The sequence below is a fragment of the Taeniopygia guttata genome, chromosome 18 (genome assembly GCF_048771995.1).
Source record: "Taeniopygia guttata chromosome 18, bTaeGut7.mat, whole genome shotgun sequence".
Lineage (NCBI taxonomy): Eukaryota > Metazoa > Chordata > Aves > Passeriformes > Estrildidae > Taeniopygia > Taeniopygia guttata.
The window spans coordinates 2,324,332-2,341,157 of record NC_133043.1 but is presented as its reverse complement, the minus strand read 5'-3'; the positions used below and the strand labels follow the sequence as shown (position 1 = coordinate 2,341,157).

The 16,826-nt window shown below is 54.7% G+C and overlaps 3 protein-coding genes across 8 annotated transcripts; 2 read left to right on the top strand and 1 right to left on the bottom strand.

The window, feature by feature from the left end:
* The first annotated feature begins 19 nt into the window (after nt 1-19).
* SIRT7 (sirtuin 7) lies at nt 20-4,153 on the top strand. The gene is made up of 8 exons (XM_030287514.3): nt 20-215; nt 291-428; nt 1,512-1,616; nt 2,486-2,556; nt 2,652-2,724; nt 3,168-3,266; nt 3,734-3,970; nt 4,056-4,153. Exons 1-8 carry the CDS (start codon nt 120-122, stop codon nt 4,131-4,133), a joined length of 897 nt encoding a protein of 298 aa, XP_030143374.1. The 5' UTR covers nt 20-119; the 3' UTR covers nt 4,134-4,153.
* On the top strand, nt 4,029-15,556 carry PCYT2 (phosphate cytidylyltransferase 2, ethanolamine). 5 transcript variants are annotated; one of them, XM_030287510.4, is made up of 15 exons: nt 4,030-4,294; nt 4,441-4,547; nt 4,633-4,970; nt 5,430-5,518; nt 6,293-6,454; nt 8,252-8,318; nt 8,774-8,858; nt 9,871-9,915; nt 11,190-11,328; nt 11,922-12,004; nt 12,187-12,264; nt 12,875-12,940; nt 13,179-13,244; nt 13,632-13,741; nt 14,390-14,763. In XM_030287510.4, the coding sequence occupies exons 1-15, from the start codon at nt 4,153-4,155 to the stop codon at nt 14,478-14,480; spliced, it is 1,668 nt and encodes a 555-aa protein (XP_030143370.4). In that variant the 5' UTR covers nt 4,030-4,152; the 3' UTR covers nt 14,481-14,763. The 5 variants fall into 5 exon arrangements, with proteins under 5 accessions (XP_072793233.1, XP_030143370.4, XP_030143371.4 ...); XM_030287511.4 differs by having other exon boundaries at nt 4,033-4,294; nt 13,653-13,741; nt 14,390-15,556; XM_072937132.1 differs by lacking the exon at nt 9,871-9,915 and having other exon boundaries at nt 4,029-4,294.
* Nucleotides 15,557-16,361: 805 nt separating this feature from the next.
* ANAPC11 (anaphase promoting complex subunit 11) lies at nt 16,362-16,789 on the bottom strand. Of its 2 annotated transcripts, none has more exons than XM_002196858.6 (2): nt 16,656-16,789; nt 16,362-16,584 (listed from the first exon to the last, which is right to left on the bottom strand). In XM_002196858.6, exons 1-2 carry the CDS (start codon nt 16,762-16,764, stop codon nt 16,439-16,441), a joined length of 255 nt encoding a protein of 84 aa, XP_002196894.1. In that variant the 5' UTR covers nt 16,765-16,789; the 3' UTR covers nt 16,362-16,438. The 2 variants fall into 2 exon arrangements, with proteins under 2 accessions (XP_002196894.1, XP_030143205.4); XM_030287345.4 differs by having other exon boundaries at nt 16,362-16,492; nt 16,585-16,764.
* Nucleotides 16,790-16,826: the final 37 nt, after the last annotated feature.

Below are 16,826 nucleotides of genomic sequence, written 5' to 3'. Positions count from 1 at the left end.
ACCAGGGGGCGCTGCGGCGCGGGGGGCGGTGCCGGAAGCAGCGCGCGCGCGCTCTGACCGGAAGGCGGAAGCGGCGGAGCCGAGCCCGGTGGCGGCGGAGGCGCGGCGGTTCCGGGGCGATGGCGGCGGGCGGCAGCCTGAGCCGCTCCGAGCGGAAAGCGGCGGCGCGCGCCGAGATCCTGCAGCAGGAGGAGCAGCGGGACCGCCGGAGACAGGTACGGTACGACGCGGCCCGACCCGCTCCACCTCGCCGCTGCGGGCTGCCGTGACCACGCGTGTGCACCGGGCAGGTATCCCGTATCTGGAGGAAGCCGCCGGCGGAGCGGAGCCCCGAGGAGTGCCAGGTGCTGAGCGAGAGCGAGGACATCGTCAGGGAACTGGAGCGGCGCCGCAAGCGGCGCGAGCGGCTGCGGCGGCGGCAGGAGGAGGTGGGTGGCGGGGTCGCAGCGGGAGCGGGGAAGCCGCGCCGCTGATGGCGGGGAGCGGCCCCGGCCGCGGACAGGCGCGGCGGGGGCCGCTGGCCTGGCTGCTGCCGAGCTCTGCAGCCGCAGCAGGTGAACAACCGCCGTGTCCCAGTACCGGGAACGCGCCTGCCCTCCGGGGATGCCTGCCCGGTGTTTGTCTCCGGTCAGCCGTGCTCCAGGCGCGTGTGGCCGTGCGGACAGGTCTCTCTGAGAGGGTGGGCCAGCAGCTTCCGGCCTCCAGGAAGCTTTTTCCCGTGATCCTCCCATGAACAACGCCCACGACCTTTTCCTTGGGAAATCACTGTTTATGTTGTGTTTGTGTTGCTTTTCCTGGTTGGCCCAAGCTCATCCTCAAACTTTTGGGGAGATCCCTGCTCTTTCTAGCTCGGTGGGGCAGTGTGTATGTGATCCGTGTTGTCGGAATCTGTGGGTATTGATGATCCCGAGATTGTAGAAAGTCTCTGTTTTTCTGCCCCGTTGCCAAAGCAGAAGCCATAATTCATCTGTGCTGGTTTCAAGGTTGTTTATTCTGTTTATCTCTAACATGTTCTGCTGCCCTGCCACAGCTCTGTCCTGCAGGGCAGCGTGTGGGGCTCTGCCCTCAGTGGGATGGTACAAACATTAAATACCAGAAACTACCTGTGCTGGATTTACAATAACGTGCCAATATCTGTCACCTACGTTGGACAGTGTGTCCCCAGTCTGAACCAACAGAAAAATGCCAACACCACAGTGAAACATGGAGGGCATGGAGAAGGAGGAAAAGGACAAGGCCCACCCAATTTCCTCCGTCTTGTCCCCTTTGGACCACTAATCTAGAAACCTAAAATTTTACTATTGCACCCGTGTCACACTTAATTATTACTGATATCAAACACTCAGAGCTTGTAATTCATCCTGTAAGATTGAAAACTCTTTTCCATGGACAGAGATCACAGCCAGTGTCTCTGGGGGCTCTGTCCAGGGGGGTTCCTGACCCCTGCCAGGGCAGCCAGAGGGAAGCTCTGGATTCCCACAGGAGTGACCCTGCTGAGGGCTGTTCTGCAGGTGTGCGATGAGCCAGAGGAGCTGAAGAGGAAGGTGGCTGAGCTGGCAGCAGCAGTGCGGAGCGCCAGGCACCTCGTCATCTACACGGGCGCTGGGATCAGCACGGTGCGTTTGGGGCGGCAGCCGAGGCCCTCGGGGCCGCGCCACGTTCCGGAACGAGCGCAGGACGCGCGTGGCCAGCCCGGGACGCTGCTCCAGTCTCGCGGCCGGCACTTGCCAGGCTGCGTCCCGGGGTCATTCCAGGGGATCCTGCAGCTGCAGTGCCTCCCACCGCTGCAGGATGCACAGCCTGAGCAAGGGGACGCTGCTCTTGCTTCACTCGAGTCTCTCCAATCATTTGGTGTAAAACTTCAAGCCACTTAGCTCAGGAATGTTCTATATGTTATCAGACACGCAGAGACAGCTGGGGATTATTTGAATTTATAAACAGAAGTTTGAGAATTTTTTTGTGGCAGTAGTCTGGGGCAAAGCAGCAGTCTGGTTCTACCTCTTCTAATGTGTCAACTGCCACCTTTGCATTAGCTCTGTCACTCCATTCTCTGCTGAATTGGAGCATGACTCAGGGCAGGGGGCTGAGTGCTCCTGTCACCTGCATGTTTGCTAGAGATGCTGAGTGTGACGTGCCAGAACCAGAGTCTAGGGAAAATAAGAAAAGGCTCAAGAATAGAGTTCTGTGTAGTGAAATGGGAAGTACCAAGGATGCAAAAGAGTTCTGGAGGGATTCCATAATCATAAAATTGAAGAAACCTAACACTAGAAGTGAAAATGAGAGCTGAAACACAGAAGAGAGAGAGAAAACATATGAGGAGGTTTCCATCTGTTTAGGGGAGAGCTATGCTGGAAAACTTGGAATGAATGAAACAGCAGCGATGGAAAGAGGTGTCTGTGGTTGTCCTGGGTGGGCCTGAGTTGGTTGTGCACAAGAGCTGTGACAACTCCACCCCATCAGGCCTGGTTTTCTCTCCTGCTGACAGGCAGCTTCGATCCCAGACTACAGAGGCCCCAATGGCATTTGGACACTGCTACAGAAGGGCAGGAGCATCAGGTGAGGAGCCAAATTCCCAACTGTGTGACAGAAAACTGATACTGGAAGAGGTTAATGGCAATTTCAGCTTTTTTTTTCCCCTTGCTTCTTGTCAGGGCTGCAGACCTGAGTGAGGCAGAGCCTACACTCACTCATATGAGCATTGCCTGCCTGCACAAGCACAACCTGGTAAGATATTTTTACCTCACCTTACTCATGTTCCTCTGCCTAAAAATGATAAACCCAGCAGGGAATAGTCAGAGAATATTGCCTGACTACATTTTTGGCTCGAGTGGCTGCATATCCATGTAGGAAAACATGTCCAAGCCTTCCTCAGTCAGCTGCAGGCTCCAGCTCTGGCAGGTTTTCCCCTAGTGCCTTTTCTTTAACATGTTGTATTTGTACCTGGTGAGGCTGGGGAACTGGTCACAAATCAGCCAGGCCTAGAAATGTTCTGTTTAGCAGGGGGGAGGCTTTCCATTTAGCTTTCAAAAAGGTCTGTTCACCCTCCTCTTCCCCTGTGGGTCCTGCTCTGATGTGCAGGCTGTTGGTGCAATTTGGGACGTGCGCATCATCTGCTTGGAGGGATACCTGTGAGGTTTGTAGGACTTCAGTGTTTTATTCCCTTCCAGGTGCAGCATGTGGTGTCTCAGAACTGTGATGGGCTGCACCTGCGGAGCGGGTTACCCCGAGCTGCAATATCTGAGCTTCACGGGAACATGTACATAGAGGTGAGTGGCCAGAGCAGGAAAAAGTCAATGCTAAGTGGCCTCACAAAAAGAGAATGTAAACTCTTGATCTGCCACTAGCTCAGAAGGAATTAGTACAAGGGCTTGGCCTGTGTGTGGTTCCTGCCTTCAGACCATCAGGTTTGGGGTGAACTACTTAGGAAGTACCAAACCCAGCTATGTAGCTCTTCCTCTGTACATACAGGAACCTTTTGCTTCTGATGTCTCTTTCTCAGCCCTTCTCTGAAATCCCTCCCAGCATGTAGCCAAGGGCTGCCTGTGGCTCCTGTGGCTGGTTTTCAAAAAACCTTGAGGTTTTCCAAGTTAGCATCTGATCCCTGAGGTTCTGTCTACAACTTCTGTCTTGTCCCCAAAAATGCTTTTTTTTCCAAGAGAAGAGGCTTGCTCCTGGCCTCTGGTGGGTGGGATGCTGATGATGTGACGGGGTTTCTGCTTTCGTCCTGCACCAGGTCTGCACTTCCTGCACACCCAACAGAGAGTATGTGCGAGTGTTTGACGTGACGGAGCGCACAGCCCTGCACAGGCACCACACGGGCAGGATGTGCCACAAGTGTGGGTCACAGTTGAGAGATACAATCGTCCACTTTGGGGAGAAGGGGACATTGAGACAGCCCCTGAACTGGGAAGCAGCAACAGAAGCTGCAAGCAAAGCAGATGTGATTCTTTGTCTGGGTTCCAGCTTAAAGGTAACTTTAGAGACTCGGTGAAGATTGTTAGCAGCATTCCCTCTTGGTGATACACCTTGGTGCTGAGCAGTCTCCTCCCAAACAGACAACTGTAAACTCTGGTGTCAGGATTCGCCCAACATCTGTGATAGTCTCTCTTCCTCCCTCTTTCCCCTCCTGGTAATACATTCCTTTTCCTCTCGATGATACGGTTCACGGCTGCGTGTGCCTGTGGCTGTGCTGATCCTCTGTGCTTTGTGGCAGGTTTTGAAAAAATACCCGCGGCTCTGGTGCATGAGCAAGCCCCCCACACGCCGGCCCAAGCTGTATATTGTGAACCTGCAGGTGAGATAAAGCCCTCGGCGCTGGGTTGGCCAGGTGTGCGCCAAGGGGCTGCGGGTGCGTGGGGCCGAGCCCCCGCCAGGCCCCAGGCAGGAGCCCCCGCTGCCGCCGCGGGGAGCTGCTGCAGCCGGCTCTGCTCTCGATCGCAGTGGACCCCGAAGGACGACCTGGCCGCCCTGAAGCTGCACGGCCGCTGCGACGACGTGATGCGGCTGCTGATGGCGGAGCTGGGGCTGGAAATCCCGCGCTACGACCGGTGAGCGGCCCGGGCCGTGTGCGGTGGGACCCCCGGCCCGGGGCCGCCTCCAGCGCCCACCGCCGCCCTCTCCTTCCTTCTGCAGGGCGCGGGACCCCATCTTCGCGCTGGCCGAGCCGCTGCGCCCCGGGGAGGAGGGCACGCACTCGCGGAAACCCGTGGCGCCGCCCCGGGAGCGGGAGGAGCCCCGGGAGCGGGAGCAGCCCCGGGAGCGGGCGGAGGCGGCGGTCGGGCGGCCCGGGGGGTGGCTCGGCCGCGGCTGCGCCAAGGGCGCCAGGCGCAGGAAGAGCCGCTGAGCGCGGGGCGGGGCGGCGGCGCCGGTGACAGCGCGGCCATGCTGCGCAACGGGGCGGCGGGCGGCGGCGGGGCCGCGGCGGGCGGCGGCGGCGGACACCGGCCCGTGCGCGTCTGGTGCGATGGATGGTGAGTGGGGCGGGCGCGGGGCCGGGTGATGTCGTGGCGCCGCAGAAATAAACCGTGTTGGCTACGCTGGTGCCTCCGCCTCCTCTGTCACCGCGGCGGGACGGGCCCGGCACAGCGGTGCTCTCCGCAGAGCTGCCTCGGGGCGCCGGGCGAGCGGGAGCAAACGGAGCTGGTCACGGACCGCTCCGGAGCCGGGAGCGCCCTTGGGCTCGGCCGCTCAACGGGCGTCCCTCGGGCTACAGCCGGGCAGGTGCAGGGAGGGACCGGCCCCTGCAGCACCAGGGCCGGCTCTCTGCGGTGGGAGGGAGCCGCTGCGGGCCCCGGTGACCGGGCTGTACCGGCACAGCTCTGCCCGGCAGCACGGAGACCTTCAGCCCCGAAGCCTGGGGCAGATTGCCCGCAGCTTGCAGGGGAGCGCGTCTCGGTGTGCCCGGGCTGACCTGGTCCTTCTCTTTCCAGCTATGACATGGTACACTATGGCCACTCGAACCAGCTGCGCCAGGCGCGGGCCATGGGCGATTACCTGATCGTTGGGGTCCACACGGATGGTAAGAGGTTTTTCCAGGATTCATCTCGTGCAGCCCCTCAAATTGCCCAGCAGCATTAGCCCCAGGAGAACCAAGAGTTCCTGATAGGGTCAGGCTTCTGCTCCAGGATCCTGCATCTGCTCCAGGATCAGTAGCTTCCAAGAGAAGGATGTTCCTTCTCTGGGAGTGGAGTTAACCCTGTCACACTTTTGGATTAAGGATTAGGTGGGCCAGATCTTGCAGGCTCTGAGGGTTAATCTGTGTTCTGTGCTATAAAAACAGTTGAAACAGATGAAAATCAGTCTGCTTTTGCTGGTAGGAGGTGCAGAATTTACTTTTCAAAGCAAGTTACCTTGTGGAGAAAACTCATTTAAAGGCCATCCGGAAGTTAAGTGTCAGAAACAATTTCTGGCATATGAAGATGTATTTTAAATGCAGAATTTCCAGTATGAACCAGTTGTAATATGAAGTTACTGTTTAAGAGGGAAATTTTATCCTAGGGGGAGGCCAGGAGGGCCAGCTCATCCCCTCAGGAAGAAGTATCTGGTACAGGGAAGCACTGAGACCTTTTGCCCTCTGAGGGAATTTTAGGGCCCTTGTTAAAAGTTTAGGAAATGCAACTGAATCAAAATATTTTCTGATCTATCTGGGGCGTCCTTTGCTACCGCGGACTAATCCAAATCTGAGGATAAGCCTGCAGTGAAGTTCACCTGCCCATGAAACGAGTGAGGCAGTAACTGAGAGACACTGTAGCTGCAGGACATGCTTCTAACTGGAATTTTGTTTCTCTCCCAGAGGAGATTGCCAAGCACAAGGGTCCCCCTGTCTTTACCCAGGAGGAGAGGTACAAAATGGTGCAGGCCATCAAGTGGGTGGATGAGATTGCTCCTGGAGCTCCTTATGTCACCACGTTGGAAACCCTGGACAAGTACAGCTGTGACTTCTGCGTGCATGGGGGTGAGTAGTGTTTGAGGCAGTGTCTGTGCTAAGGTGGGCCCTTGGGGCTGTGTGCTCCAGGTGCCCTGCTGCAAGCCCAGCAGTGTCCCAGGGGCTGCAGGGCTCAGGGGTACCTGCTGTGTGAGGAGCTCTGCCTTCTCAACACCTGCACTGGGCAGCTTCTGGTCTCATGGTCTGGAGAAACACGTTGGTGTGCTCAAAATCCTGAGAACGGCCAGGGCCCTTGGTTTTAACTTACAAAGGTGAAATGTGTCATTTAAAATTATTCCAAGGTTACCCTTAGCACGAGCAGAAATTTGTGCAAAGGGAAAAGCCATTTACAAAACTTAAGTTTGAAAAACACTATTGAAAAGTAAAGCATGCAGAAATACAACCATGTTTATTTCTACTTATCCTGGGACAAGGTTAGATCTGAAAAGCTTCTCTCTATTGAGCAGATAAGCTGTTCAGTGGCTCAGCTGACTGTGTGGCCAGAGACCTAGTTCTTAGTGTGAGCACTTTTTGGTGTACAGTTGCTGAAGAGAACCAGTGTTCTGAGGAAATGTTCTTGCTCTGGGACTCTGTCCCTTTCTGGGCTGCTGCCAATGCTCATTAAGCCTCAGCCCTTCTTCCCTGCCCCTCTGAAGCAATTTTGTTACTTTGACCAGGACTAGTCTTTGCACTCATTTTGTGTATCTCTGATCTGATTCCAGCCACCTGCTGTTGATAAGCCAAGTATTTCACAAAATGTAAATAAATCCTTAATCTTCACAAGATAAATATTCTTTTTTCACGTGGATGGAGTGGTTATCAAATTCCTTGTTAACTTCATTGCCTGCCCTGAACGTGTTCGATGTACGTGATCCCTTACAGGGCTTGGTAAGGGGTCATGACAGCAGAGGAGTGCTTGTGGCCCCTGCTCCAGCTGCTTGCATTCGTCCCCTCTGCTACTTGCTGACTTGTCTGAATCACTCCGTGCCTCTCCTGAGCAATACGCCTTCACCAGCAGCTTTGCCAGGTTGTGTTTGTGCAAAAGCTGATTTTGGAAATAGCTGAGCTTACCTGAGAAGGTGACAGCAGCCCTGCTGTTTGTGCCTCTCCTGGCATGCCAAGTTGTGCTGGCAGTGTGTGCCCTCCTGTGCCTGTGCTCTGAGGGAGGGTGTGGGGTTTTAGGAGAACTGGGCGGGACTGAGACCCCCACTGTGTAGGCACACTCATGGGCTGCCCTCTGACTGTTTCGGCAAAGGGAAACCAGCTTAGCTTTTGCTTGTGAAGGCTTTGTACCATCACCGAAAGTATGTAAGAACTGTTTCTGCAGAGGGAGTTAGGAGCCATGTGCCAGAGATGAACTGAAATGGCCTCTGTAGAAGGGTCGCTGGATGTCACTGTGGAAGTGCAGTCATTGAGAGGAAGAAATTTCCATTGGATGAACTGTTTCATTGACTGAAAACTTGTAATGTGACCCAAGGGTTAAAACCAGTCCCAGAAGAGCTAAAAGATTCTTTTTTAAGATTGATACAGATAGTGCTTGTTTACTGTCATTCAGACAATAATCAGCTGTGCCTGCTGCTGAAGGGCACCCAGCAGCACACAGGATGGGTAATGGTGTTTGGTGTCTGGGAATATCCTTGTCTCCACAGACACAATAGTCTTAAAAACCCCTGACATTTTTGTGGGGCACAGGACATGTCCTCTGTGTATACACATGGATTTAGATTGCAGAGTTCCAGTCTGGCTCTAGGTGTATGGGACCTGTACAGCTGCTGCTTTTGTGCAGGAGAGCTTGGGTACAGTTCTGAGGCTTTTCTTTCTCTGCAGATGACATCACCTTAACTATCGATGGCAAGGACACCTATGAGGAAGTAAAGACAGCAGGGCGATACAGGTAACCTCTTGCTGCTTACCTGTTTATCTTGTTTTCTGGGACTTTGTGCCTTGAAGGGAAGTCAGATGAAACATACCAGTCTTCAGGTCACACCTGAATTTGACTGTATGTATTTTAGAGCTTCAGTTGCTCCCAACGTTTTGGCTTCAGGGAAGTGGGGCAGACATTCCTGCCCAGTGGGGCTGTCTGGTTCCTGGCAGATGCTGGTTCTGGTTTTAAAGCCTCACCAAGAGCTGGCTTTGTTGGGAAGTCTGAGGGAAGCGTTCACACAAGCAGATGCTATGACGTGAGGATGATGCAGAGGCTCAGCAAATAAATGCTCTTGAGAAGGAAGGCTTCCTTAGGACAGCCCCTGGTCACAGGGTCAGGTGTCACGGGTGTCCCTGTGGCAGTGGTGGGAAGACAGAGCCTTCGCTCCTGTGGCTTCTGCTTCATCCTGTGCTTGTCTCCCGCAGGGAATGCAAACGCACTCAAGGTGTGTCCACCACTGACCTTGTTGGCCGCATGCTGCTCATGACTAAGGCTCACCACAGCAACATAGTGAGTCAGAGGGCTTTTGGTGGGAGGTGGAGTACAGGACATGTACAGCTCTTCCCCTCTGCTGCCCCAAACAGAGTAGAGCGGAGCAGTAGAGCTCCTGGGCCTGGCTCCCAGGTGCGTGGAGAACGGGCAGTGGCAGCAAAACAGCCTGCTCGTGTTTGCTTCAGCGTGTCTGAGATCACAGCGTGATGGGACAGACTCTACTGCCTCATGATCAGTGAGGGCCTCAGGAATGTTAGAGGAACTGCAGACAAGCCCATGACTTTTCCCAGGGTGAAACAACACAGTGCAGGCACATTGATCTGTCAGCCAGGTGGTGCCAGAGTTAGAAACTCCTGTCCCTTCCCACTGAGCTTCATGCTTCTGCCTTCTGTTGTCTCTAGTCTGATCAGACCTTTCTTGAGTCTCCTCAGCTCATTCTCTGGCTGGGAGCTAACCTAACCAGGGAAAAGTAAAGTCAGTAGTTTTTTGTCAGGTAATGAGTTGAATTTACTGAGTAATGAAGGAATCTGTGAATAGAATAATCTGGATAGCTGCAGAAACAAGTGACCCACAGGCGAATTTAGGGACAGATGTTTTGGTGTGCTGAGCTGTTAAATTGGCTTAGCTGTAGCACGAGTTGACACTGAGATCTGCCTGGTGCTGCTGGCTGCTGCAGATACCGAAGCCTGCCTCTTGTGAGGATCTTTGGCAGGAAAAGGGATGCTGTCCTGTCAGGGGCTTGCTGGGCTGAGGGAGGATGCAGCTGTGCAGCACTCTTGGAGCTGCAAGTTGGGCAAGAACCACCTTTGCTGGTGGTGCCAGGCTGGGATCAGATAAGGACACATTTCCTCTGACTCATGCTGGGACAGGACTCTGGTTTAGGTATTAACCAGTTTGTCAGCATTCAGTGCCCTGGATCCCTGATGTGCGTTTTGAACTTGGCCTTCCCAGCACTTCCCACACACAAGCATATCTTGGTTGGATGAGCTGTGCAAGTGCTTAAACATTTTGACTCTTTATCTCCCTTCAGGATGAGGACCTAGACTATCGGAAGCACACTGACAACTTTGGGAAGGTAATGTGAGTTCTGGTTGTGGACGTCTGGTTGTTGTCCTGCCTGAGAAGGATTCCCAGTGTGCTTTCTGGCCTCTTGCAGGCTTGTTTGTCCTCCCACATGTAGCAGTAATGTCTCAGTGAACGTCTGCTGTCCCCAAATGGCAGTGCCTGCAGTGGGTGTGTTGGGCAGGTGTGGCACAGGGCAGTGCATGAGCTTCGGTGGTCCCACCTTCAGTGGGACCAAGGGCTGCTGTCCCCACTGAGCCTGTGCTGGGCTCCTTCCTTGCTTGTAAATTCCTTCCTGCCACTTCCCTTGGGACCCAAGTGCCTGTGGTTCCAGCCTGGGGACAGCCTCTGTGGATGCTCCTCTCAGTGCTTGTGTTGTTTTGAAGGTGTTTTATTAGGTTTGGGAGAGGTGTGGACACAGCAGGTGCGTGGCCACACTGGTGCAGAGTTCGAGGGCAGCACAGCCCTCTCGGTGTTGTAGCTGCCAGGTCCAGCCTGCAGCTCGCACTGCTCCTAAAGAGCCAGCCCTGTTTATTTCCTTGGCAGCTGGATTGTCCCTCCTTAATGAGCTGCACCAGCAGCTTGAGCAAGTCTCTTTTACTTGCAGGGCATTTGCTGACCTGTCTGAATCATCTTAGTTCCCCACTATTTTGGGGGTTTTGAGTAGGTGTTTTGGGGCATATTGGTCTAGCATGGCTGATTTCTGGGGCTTAGATCTGGGTAGAATGGATCAGGGCACTGGGTACCCTGCGTGACCCTGACAGCTGAACTGTCTGCATGCTGCCCTTTGCAGGGCCTGCTCTGGCCTCGGCTGCAGCGTCTGTGTCCTGCCAAGTCCCTTGGAGCAGCTTTGGGTGGCAGAGCCGGTGACTTGGTGGCTGTTTGTACAGCTACCACGTGGTGGGGACCGAGCTCTGTTCTCAGAGATGAGGGGCCAGACAGGTGCCCTGAGGCTTGGCAGAGCATAGGTTGGTCATGTGTTGTCTCCCCAGCATGTCTTGCTTCTCATGGAAATTCAAACCTGCCCTGTTGTCTTCCTCCTTCCTGAGCTTTCCTCTTGGCATCTCCTGAGCCGTCTGCTGAGGTGATGATTTAGACAGGGCACAAAGGGCATTTGTGAGATTATCTAAACACTTGATGCCCTGAATGTAGAAAGTCCAAGGTGCTGGGAGTTGTTACAGTTGCCAGCAAATTCAGATGAGCAGATTGCCCAGCAGTGTGCTCTGCGTTGTCCAAACCCCCTCACAGAGCCTGAAAAGAAGCTGTGTCTGGTGTATGTTTCCACAGGGGCCAAAAGGTCACAGTCCCTGGACTGGCGTCTCGCAGTTCCTGCAGACATCCCAGAAGATCATCCAGTTTGCATCGGGGAAGGAGCCGCAGCCGGGAGACACCATCATCTATGTGGCTGGAGCCTTTGACCTGTTCCGTATCCTTGACTCTCATTGCTTGCAACAGTGGTCTTTGTCTGATGTTCTCATGTTGGGAGGCACCAGACTGGATATTTGCCTCATATTTTTTCCTTTTCTGTGGCTGTACATGAGGGAGGAGTCAGGAGTGAGTTCTTCCTGGCAGTTTCTTAGTCACAGGATGCTGAGAAAGAAGCTATAGCTGCTCTGTGGAGCAGTCTGTGGCTGTTGGATTTCAGGAAGATAGATGGATATTCTCAGCACTCTAATAATGATTGTGGTGAAGACTGGCTGCCATAGCATCTGGAGCTGACACGGCATTCCTGGGGCAGGCTTTGAAGCTTTGTGCCAGAACATCTGGAACAAGTAGAAATTCTGGAAAGAGGCAAGGCTGAGTCCATGTAAGGTGGAGCTGAAAAATTTTCTGGCTTTTGCCCAGAACCAGTGGAACCTGAGGAGGGAGGCAGCAGCTGTTCTTGGAAACAGGCAATACATAGTGCAAAAATAAAATCCTAGGGGTTCCTGTGACCCACTGTAATTTTTGAGTGACTCTATTTCTGTCTTCCTTTGTCTATTTTCCATGTGAGCTTCAATTCCTTAAACAAATCTGCAGATGTTGGTCACGTGGATTTCCTGGAGAAGGTTCACCAGTTGGCAGAGAAACCCTACATCATTGCTGGGCTGCATTTCGATCAGGTCTGTGTAGAACCTGTCCAAAGGCAGAGCAGCTTGGGCCTGTTCTCTGAACCAGGCAGGCTGTGCTTCAGGAGACAGGACAGGGATGTACTGACCAATACAGGAATTTCATTTTGGGAGAGAGGAAGAGGGAAAGGCGTTGCTCTGTCTCTCTTCTGACTGTGCCTGGTGCTTTGCCGTAGGAGGTGAATCGCTACAAAGGGAAGAACTATCCCATCATGAACATCCATGAGCGAACTCTCAGTGTCCTGGCCTGCAGGGTGAGTGGGTGTCTCTGCACTCCTCCAGAACTGCCCAGAGCTGGTGGTGTTCACTTGTGCTCAGTGATCTTGCATGAGTTCCTTGGTGTGCCCTGAGAAGACAGACAAGATTAATCACTTGAAGCTGCCAGAGGTGCTGATAAACGCTTGGGAGGCTCTGCTAGGCTCTTGTGCCATCCTGGCTCTTCCAAGCTGGTGACCCATCCAGCTGTTCTGCTGGCAGTGACAGGGCTGGGTGCCACGTAGGGAACTGTGTGGCTCTGTGTAGTCAGACATGTGCCACTAGGAAAATCTGCTCCCTGCAGCAGGGGGGAAAATGCCTGGGACAAAATCTTGGGGAGCCCCAGAAATGTGTGCCTGGAGCAATTAACTTTTGGATTTGCTCTACAGGCACAGAAAGGACATTCTGTAGAGGAACAAAAAGCTGTTGTGTGACAAGCAGTTGCTGCTGAACCCACTTCTCTGTTCCCTTATTTGAACTTCTGACTCTATAGCCAGGTGACCGCTTAGGTCTCCTTAAGCAGCTGGTTTCTGTCTTGGGATTGGGTTTTGGGTTTTTGTTTGATGGGTTTTTTTTTCAAATCTGGACTCTTCCTGGTTCCTTTTTTAGTATGTCTCAGAGGTGGTGATTGGAGCTCCCTATGCTGTCACTGCTGATCTGTTGGATCACTTCAGGGTGAGTCCTTGCACACAGATGGATATGAAGATGCTGGTGGGTGATGTGTGTGGGGAGCTAAAGTGGTGCAGGACAACACAAGGGTGCAAGGAGAGAGTGTCCTGCTCAGACTGGGACTGCCAGGCTGATGCAGGAGGGTGGCTTTGCTGGTCTCCAGGCTGTGCTCGGTGGGAGCAGTGGCAGGAAATGTCCCAGTCATCTTTTGGATCTTGTCAGTGACTTTTGTGTCATTCTTCAGGTAACACTTGTTTGTCATGGGATGACTGAGGTGGTGCTGGACAAGGACGGTTCTGATCCATATGAGGTAAAGTGCCAGTTGCTTTGTCAGCATGTGCTAGACAGAGCCTGGCCCTGAGAAGGGGTATTGCAGCGGAGGCTTTGGCAGGCAATGCAGCTTTTCATCCACCCCTGAGGGCAGCTACTTGGAGCAGTCAGTAAATCATTCCCAACAGCTCCACTCTTCCAAGCACTGTTTTGCTCTGCCTGTTTCTGATGCCTTCATGGCAGAGTGAGAAATCCTGTATGCTTTGCTCTCTGTCCTGGGCAGCTCCCATGTATGTGGAGCTTTGCTTTCAGCAAGTGTTTGTTCTGCCTCTGAGGAGATCACTGTGCATCCTGCCTGTCATCCTGCCTTGGCTTGGCTCAGCTGTCACTGCTGAGCTGCACACCCAGGTCCCACGTGTTTTCACAGCCCAGTGCTGTGTCTCTGCAGGAACCGAAGCGACGCGGCATTTTCCAGCTGGTGGACAGTGGCAGCAATCTCACCACTGATCTAATTGTGCAAAGAATCATCAAGAACAGGTTGGTTTTCTTTGTCTCCCAGTTCTGTCACATACTGTTCCATACAGACTGTCTGGGGCCTGATGAATGGGACCAAACAGACAGAAGGTGTTACCTGAAGGCATAGAGTCAGCAAACTTGGCTTCCTCTTTCATGGCTTGGGCAGACTGTAAATGTGATTGTACCAACCAGTACAGGGAAAGGAACAGCTGAACTCTGCTGTGTCAGAATGTGCTGCACAGCACATTTATTGTTTTTTTCTCCTTTAATGATAAATTTCCTTTGCTGTATCCTGGGGGAAAGAGCATGCTTCTTTCAGAGCTTTGGTCTTTTAGGTCTGAGTCCTTCACTTCCAGCACCTTGGCTCACATCAGTGATACATTTGATTTTGGTGTTAAAACACCCAGGACAGCCCAATAATAGAATAGCAGCTTCTTCCACAGAGGGAGGGAGAAAGAAATCATGTGTGACCAGTGTGGGAGCCCAGGACAGCAGAGTGCTGGCAACAGCCATGGGAAGCTCTGGGAGAGGCTCTGGGGGTCCTGGGGGGTTTCTGAAGTGCTCTCAGAACTGAACCACATAGAAGGCAATGCTCTCCCGCTCTAGGTGCTTTTGCCTACAAGCAGTATGGATGAATGATAATCTTACAGCATTGTGTGATATTTGCAGGCTGCAGTTTGAAGCTCGCAACCAGAAGAAAGAAGCAAAAGAGCTGGCTGTGCTGGAGGCCATGAGAAGGCTGGAGGAGGAGAAGCCCTAGGCTGCAGAGTGGGGATGTGTGAGCCACAGCGTGCTGCAACTTCACCCTCTGGGAGAGCAACTGCTCTTCAGGAAGGGACCCCTGAAGGGGGGCAGCACTGCTGGCACGCAGGATGTGCTGTCCTACCCTTTGCTGTCCTAGCTCCTCCTGCACTAATCATGCAGACATAACGAGTTGGGATTCCATTGCCTAGTTTTATCTCCATTAATCAGTCCCTGTCCCTTTTCCCAGGAGATCTGACAAAACAAAAAGGTTTTAATTATAACTAATGTTTTAACATGTTGATGTGCTTTTACCTTCTGCCATTTCTGGCTCTTAGTAGGAGGGAAGTGGCGGAGCTGCCCACACCCCCTTGCCCTTCCAGACTCTGCATTCCAGAGCAGCCTCTTGGGCAGTGGTGTGGGTGGCTGGACAGTCAGTGAGAGCAGCCCCGGGGACAAGACAGGGCTCGCGTTGTTCCTCCTGCAGCTTTTTCTCAGAAACAAGAGGCTGGCTGCCAGAGGTGGTGCTGGGCTCTGGGGTTTACTGTACTGCCTCTTCTCAGCTCCTGCCCCTGCACACTGCAACCCACCAGAGCCTCTCTGGGTTGAGCTGGATAAAGGCAAATCCTTTGCTGCCCCAGTGACAGGCTGCAGGTGGCAGGTGATGCTGGGTCCAGGCATTCCTCCACACGAAGCATAGGGACCCTGGGGCCTTTTCCCAAAGGCTCTCCTGTTTGCAAGGCAGCAGGACCCGATGCCTTGTGTGGACTGTGCTTAGAGCCCCACTTGCTGCTGCTGCCAGAGCCCACCTTGTGCCTGATGGATTACCTGAGGGCAGGGTCTGGCCAGGTGAAGTTTTAGGGTTGTATTCTGATTGCTGACACTCAGCTTGCCTGCCTCTAAGGGGAGGTGCGTGCAGGGCTGGGAGAACGGGTCATGAGCTGTAAGCCCCTTTTGCCTCTTACATTCCAGGATACTGTGGTGGGTATCCTGAGCAGCTCACTGCACTGTGCCAGATGGTCCTTCCAGGCTGTGTCTGGTGTCCTCTTTCTTGTAAATTTTTGTTGCTGATCATTAATAAAATGTTGAAGAGTTGTGCATTGGTCTTTTTGGGGCTTGAACCCAGGTAGCAGGAAGGGGGCATAGGGAGCACATGCTGAAACCCCAGCACTGGTACTGAGAGGGAGCGCCACACTTGCACCGCATCCCTGCAGCTCATGGCACAGTGGCTCTTCTCAGACCTGCTGGCCCCTTCTTGGGCTCTGTGAGCTGCACAAATTCCCCCTCTGCAGCGTGGCTCCCTCCCATGGGCACTGCAGGAGTTTGTCCTTAACAGGGCCAGGCAGAGGCTGTGCCAGGTCTCCTGCAGCACAGAGGGCAGCAGGCTCTTTCTGTCTGAGGGCAGACAGGGACAGGAACCCTCTGCCTTCGGTCACCTGCTCTCCTGCACAGCCCCTTGACCCCTGCTGTCCCTGCATTGTGCCCTGCAGCTCCTGCAGGCCTTGGGCCATCCTCAAGCCTAAGGGATTTTCTTCTGCTGGGTATCTGAGCAGCCTCAGCACCACAGCGAGACTGGGTTCGGCAGAGCCGTCGGTGCCGGTGCTGGGCGAGCGGCACAGTTCGGAGAGCAGCCCCGGTTCTGCCCACCGAGCAGCGGCGGGGCAGCACAGGACGAGCAGCACCAGCCCCGGCCAGCGCGCACGGTGCCGGCGCGGCCGTAGCACCTGGGGCCGCCGCCTTTACGGCCGGAGGTCCCGGTACGCCCACCCCCGCCGCAGCGGCGGGGCTCGGCTGCCGGGCCGGCGGAGCCCGCGGGGCGCCCGGCGGGGTCACTTCTCGTCCCCCCGCTCCGTGCACCGACCCGAGCGCGGGACACCGGACACAGACACGGACACGCAACTGGCGTCGCACATTTATTGAGCGGGGCCGGGCCGGCCGGGGGTGGGCCACGGCCCGACTCCGTGCCCGGGGCCGTCCTCACTCGCGGAACTTCCACTCCTGGCGGCACATGGGGCAGTGCTGCTGCACCTGCTGCGAGTTCAGCCACTTGAGGATGCAGTGCATGTGGAAGCAGTGCGAACACTGCCCCCACACCAGCGGGCAGTCGTCGCCGGGAACCTTACCTGCGGCACGGACACACCGTCAGGCCCGCCCAGAGCGCAGTGCCCGGTGTCGGTGCCGCTCCCGCACTCACAGTCGGGGCAGCAGCCGTTGAAGGCCATCCGGCAGATGCCGCAGTTCTCGTCGTTCGCCACCCACAGCCAGGACGCGACTCCGTGCCAGCTCCGCACGCGCACCCGCATCTCGGGCCGGTCCCGCCCCGCGGCTTCGCGCGCTCGCCGCGCCTCAGCCCCGCCTCTTCCGC

Bases quoted from the DNA above. Each gene is read 5' to 3' on its own strand.
- ANAPC11 (XM_002196858.6), bottom strand. From the start codon at position 16,764: ATGCGGGTGCGCGTGCGGAGCTGGCACGGAGTCGCGTCCTGGCTGTGG. The intron at 16,585-16,655 runs GTGAGTGCGGGA...TCCGTGCCGCAG, and splicing joins CAACGGCTGCTGCCCCGACT to GTAAGGTTCCCGGCGACGAC.
- PCYT2 (XM_030287510.4), top strand. From the start codon at position 4,153: ATGATACGGTTCACGGCTGCGTGTGCCTGTGGCTGTGCTGATCCTCTG. The intron at 4,295-4,440 runs GTGAGATAAAGC...TCTCGATCGCAG, and splicing joins TGTATATTGTGAACCTGCAG to TGGACCCCGAAGGACGACCT. The intron at 4,548-4,632 runs GTGAGCGGCCCG...TTCCTTCTGCAG, and splicing joins GAAATCCCGCGCTACGACCG to GGCGCGGGACCCCATCTTCG.
- SIRT7 (XM_030287514.3), top strand. From the start codon at position 120: ATGGCGGCGGGCGGCAGCCTGAGCCGCTCCGAGCGGAAAGCGGCGGCG. The intron at 429-1,511 runs GTGGGTGGCGGG...GCTGTTCTGCAG, and splicing joins TGCGGCGGCGGCAGGAGGAG to GTGTGCGATGAGCCAGAGGA. The intron at 2,725-3,167 runs GTAAGATATTTT...ATTCCCTTCCAG, and splicing joins GCCTGCACAAGCACAACCTG to GTGCAGCATGTGGTGTCTCA.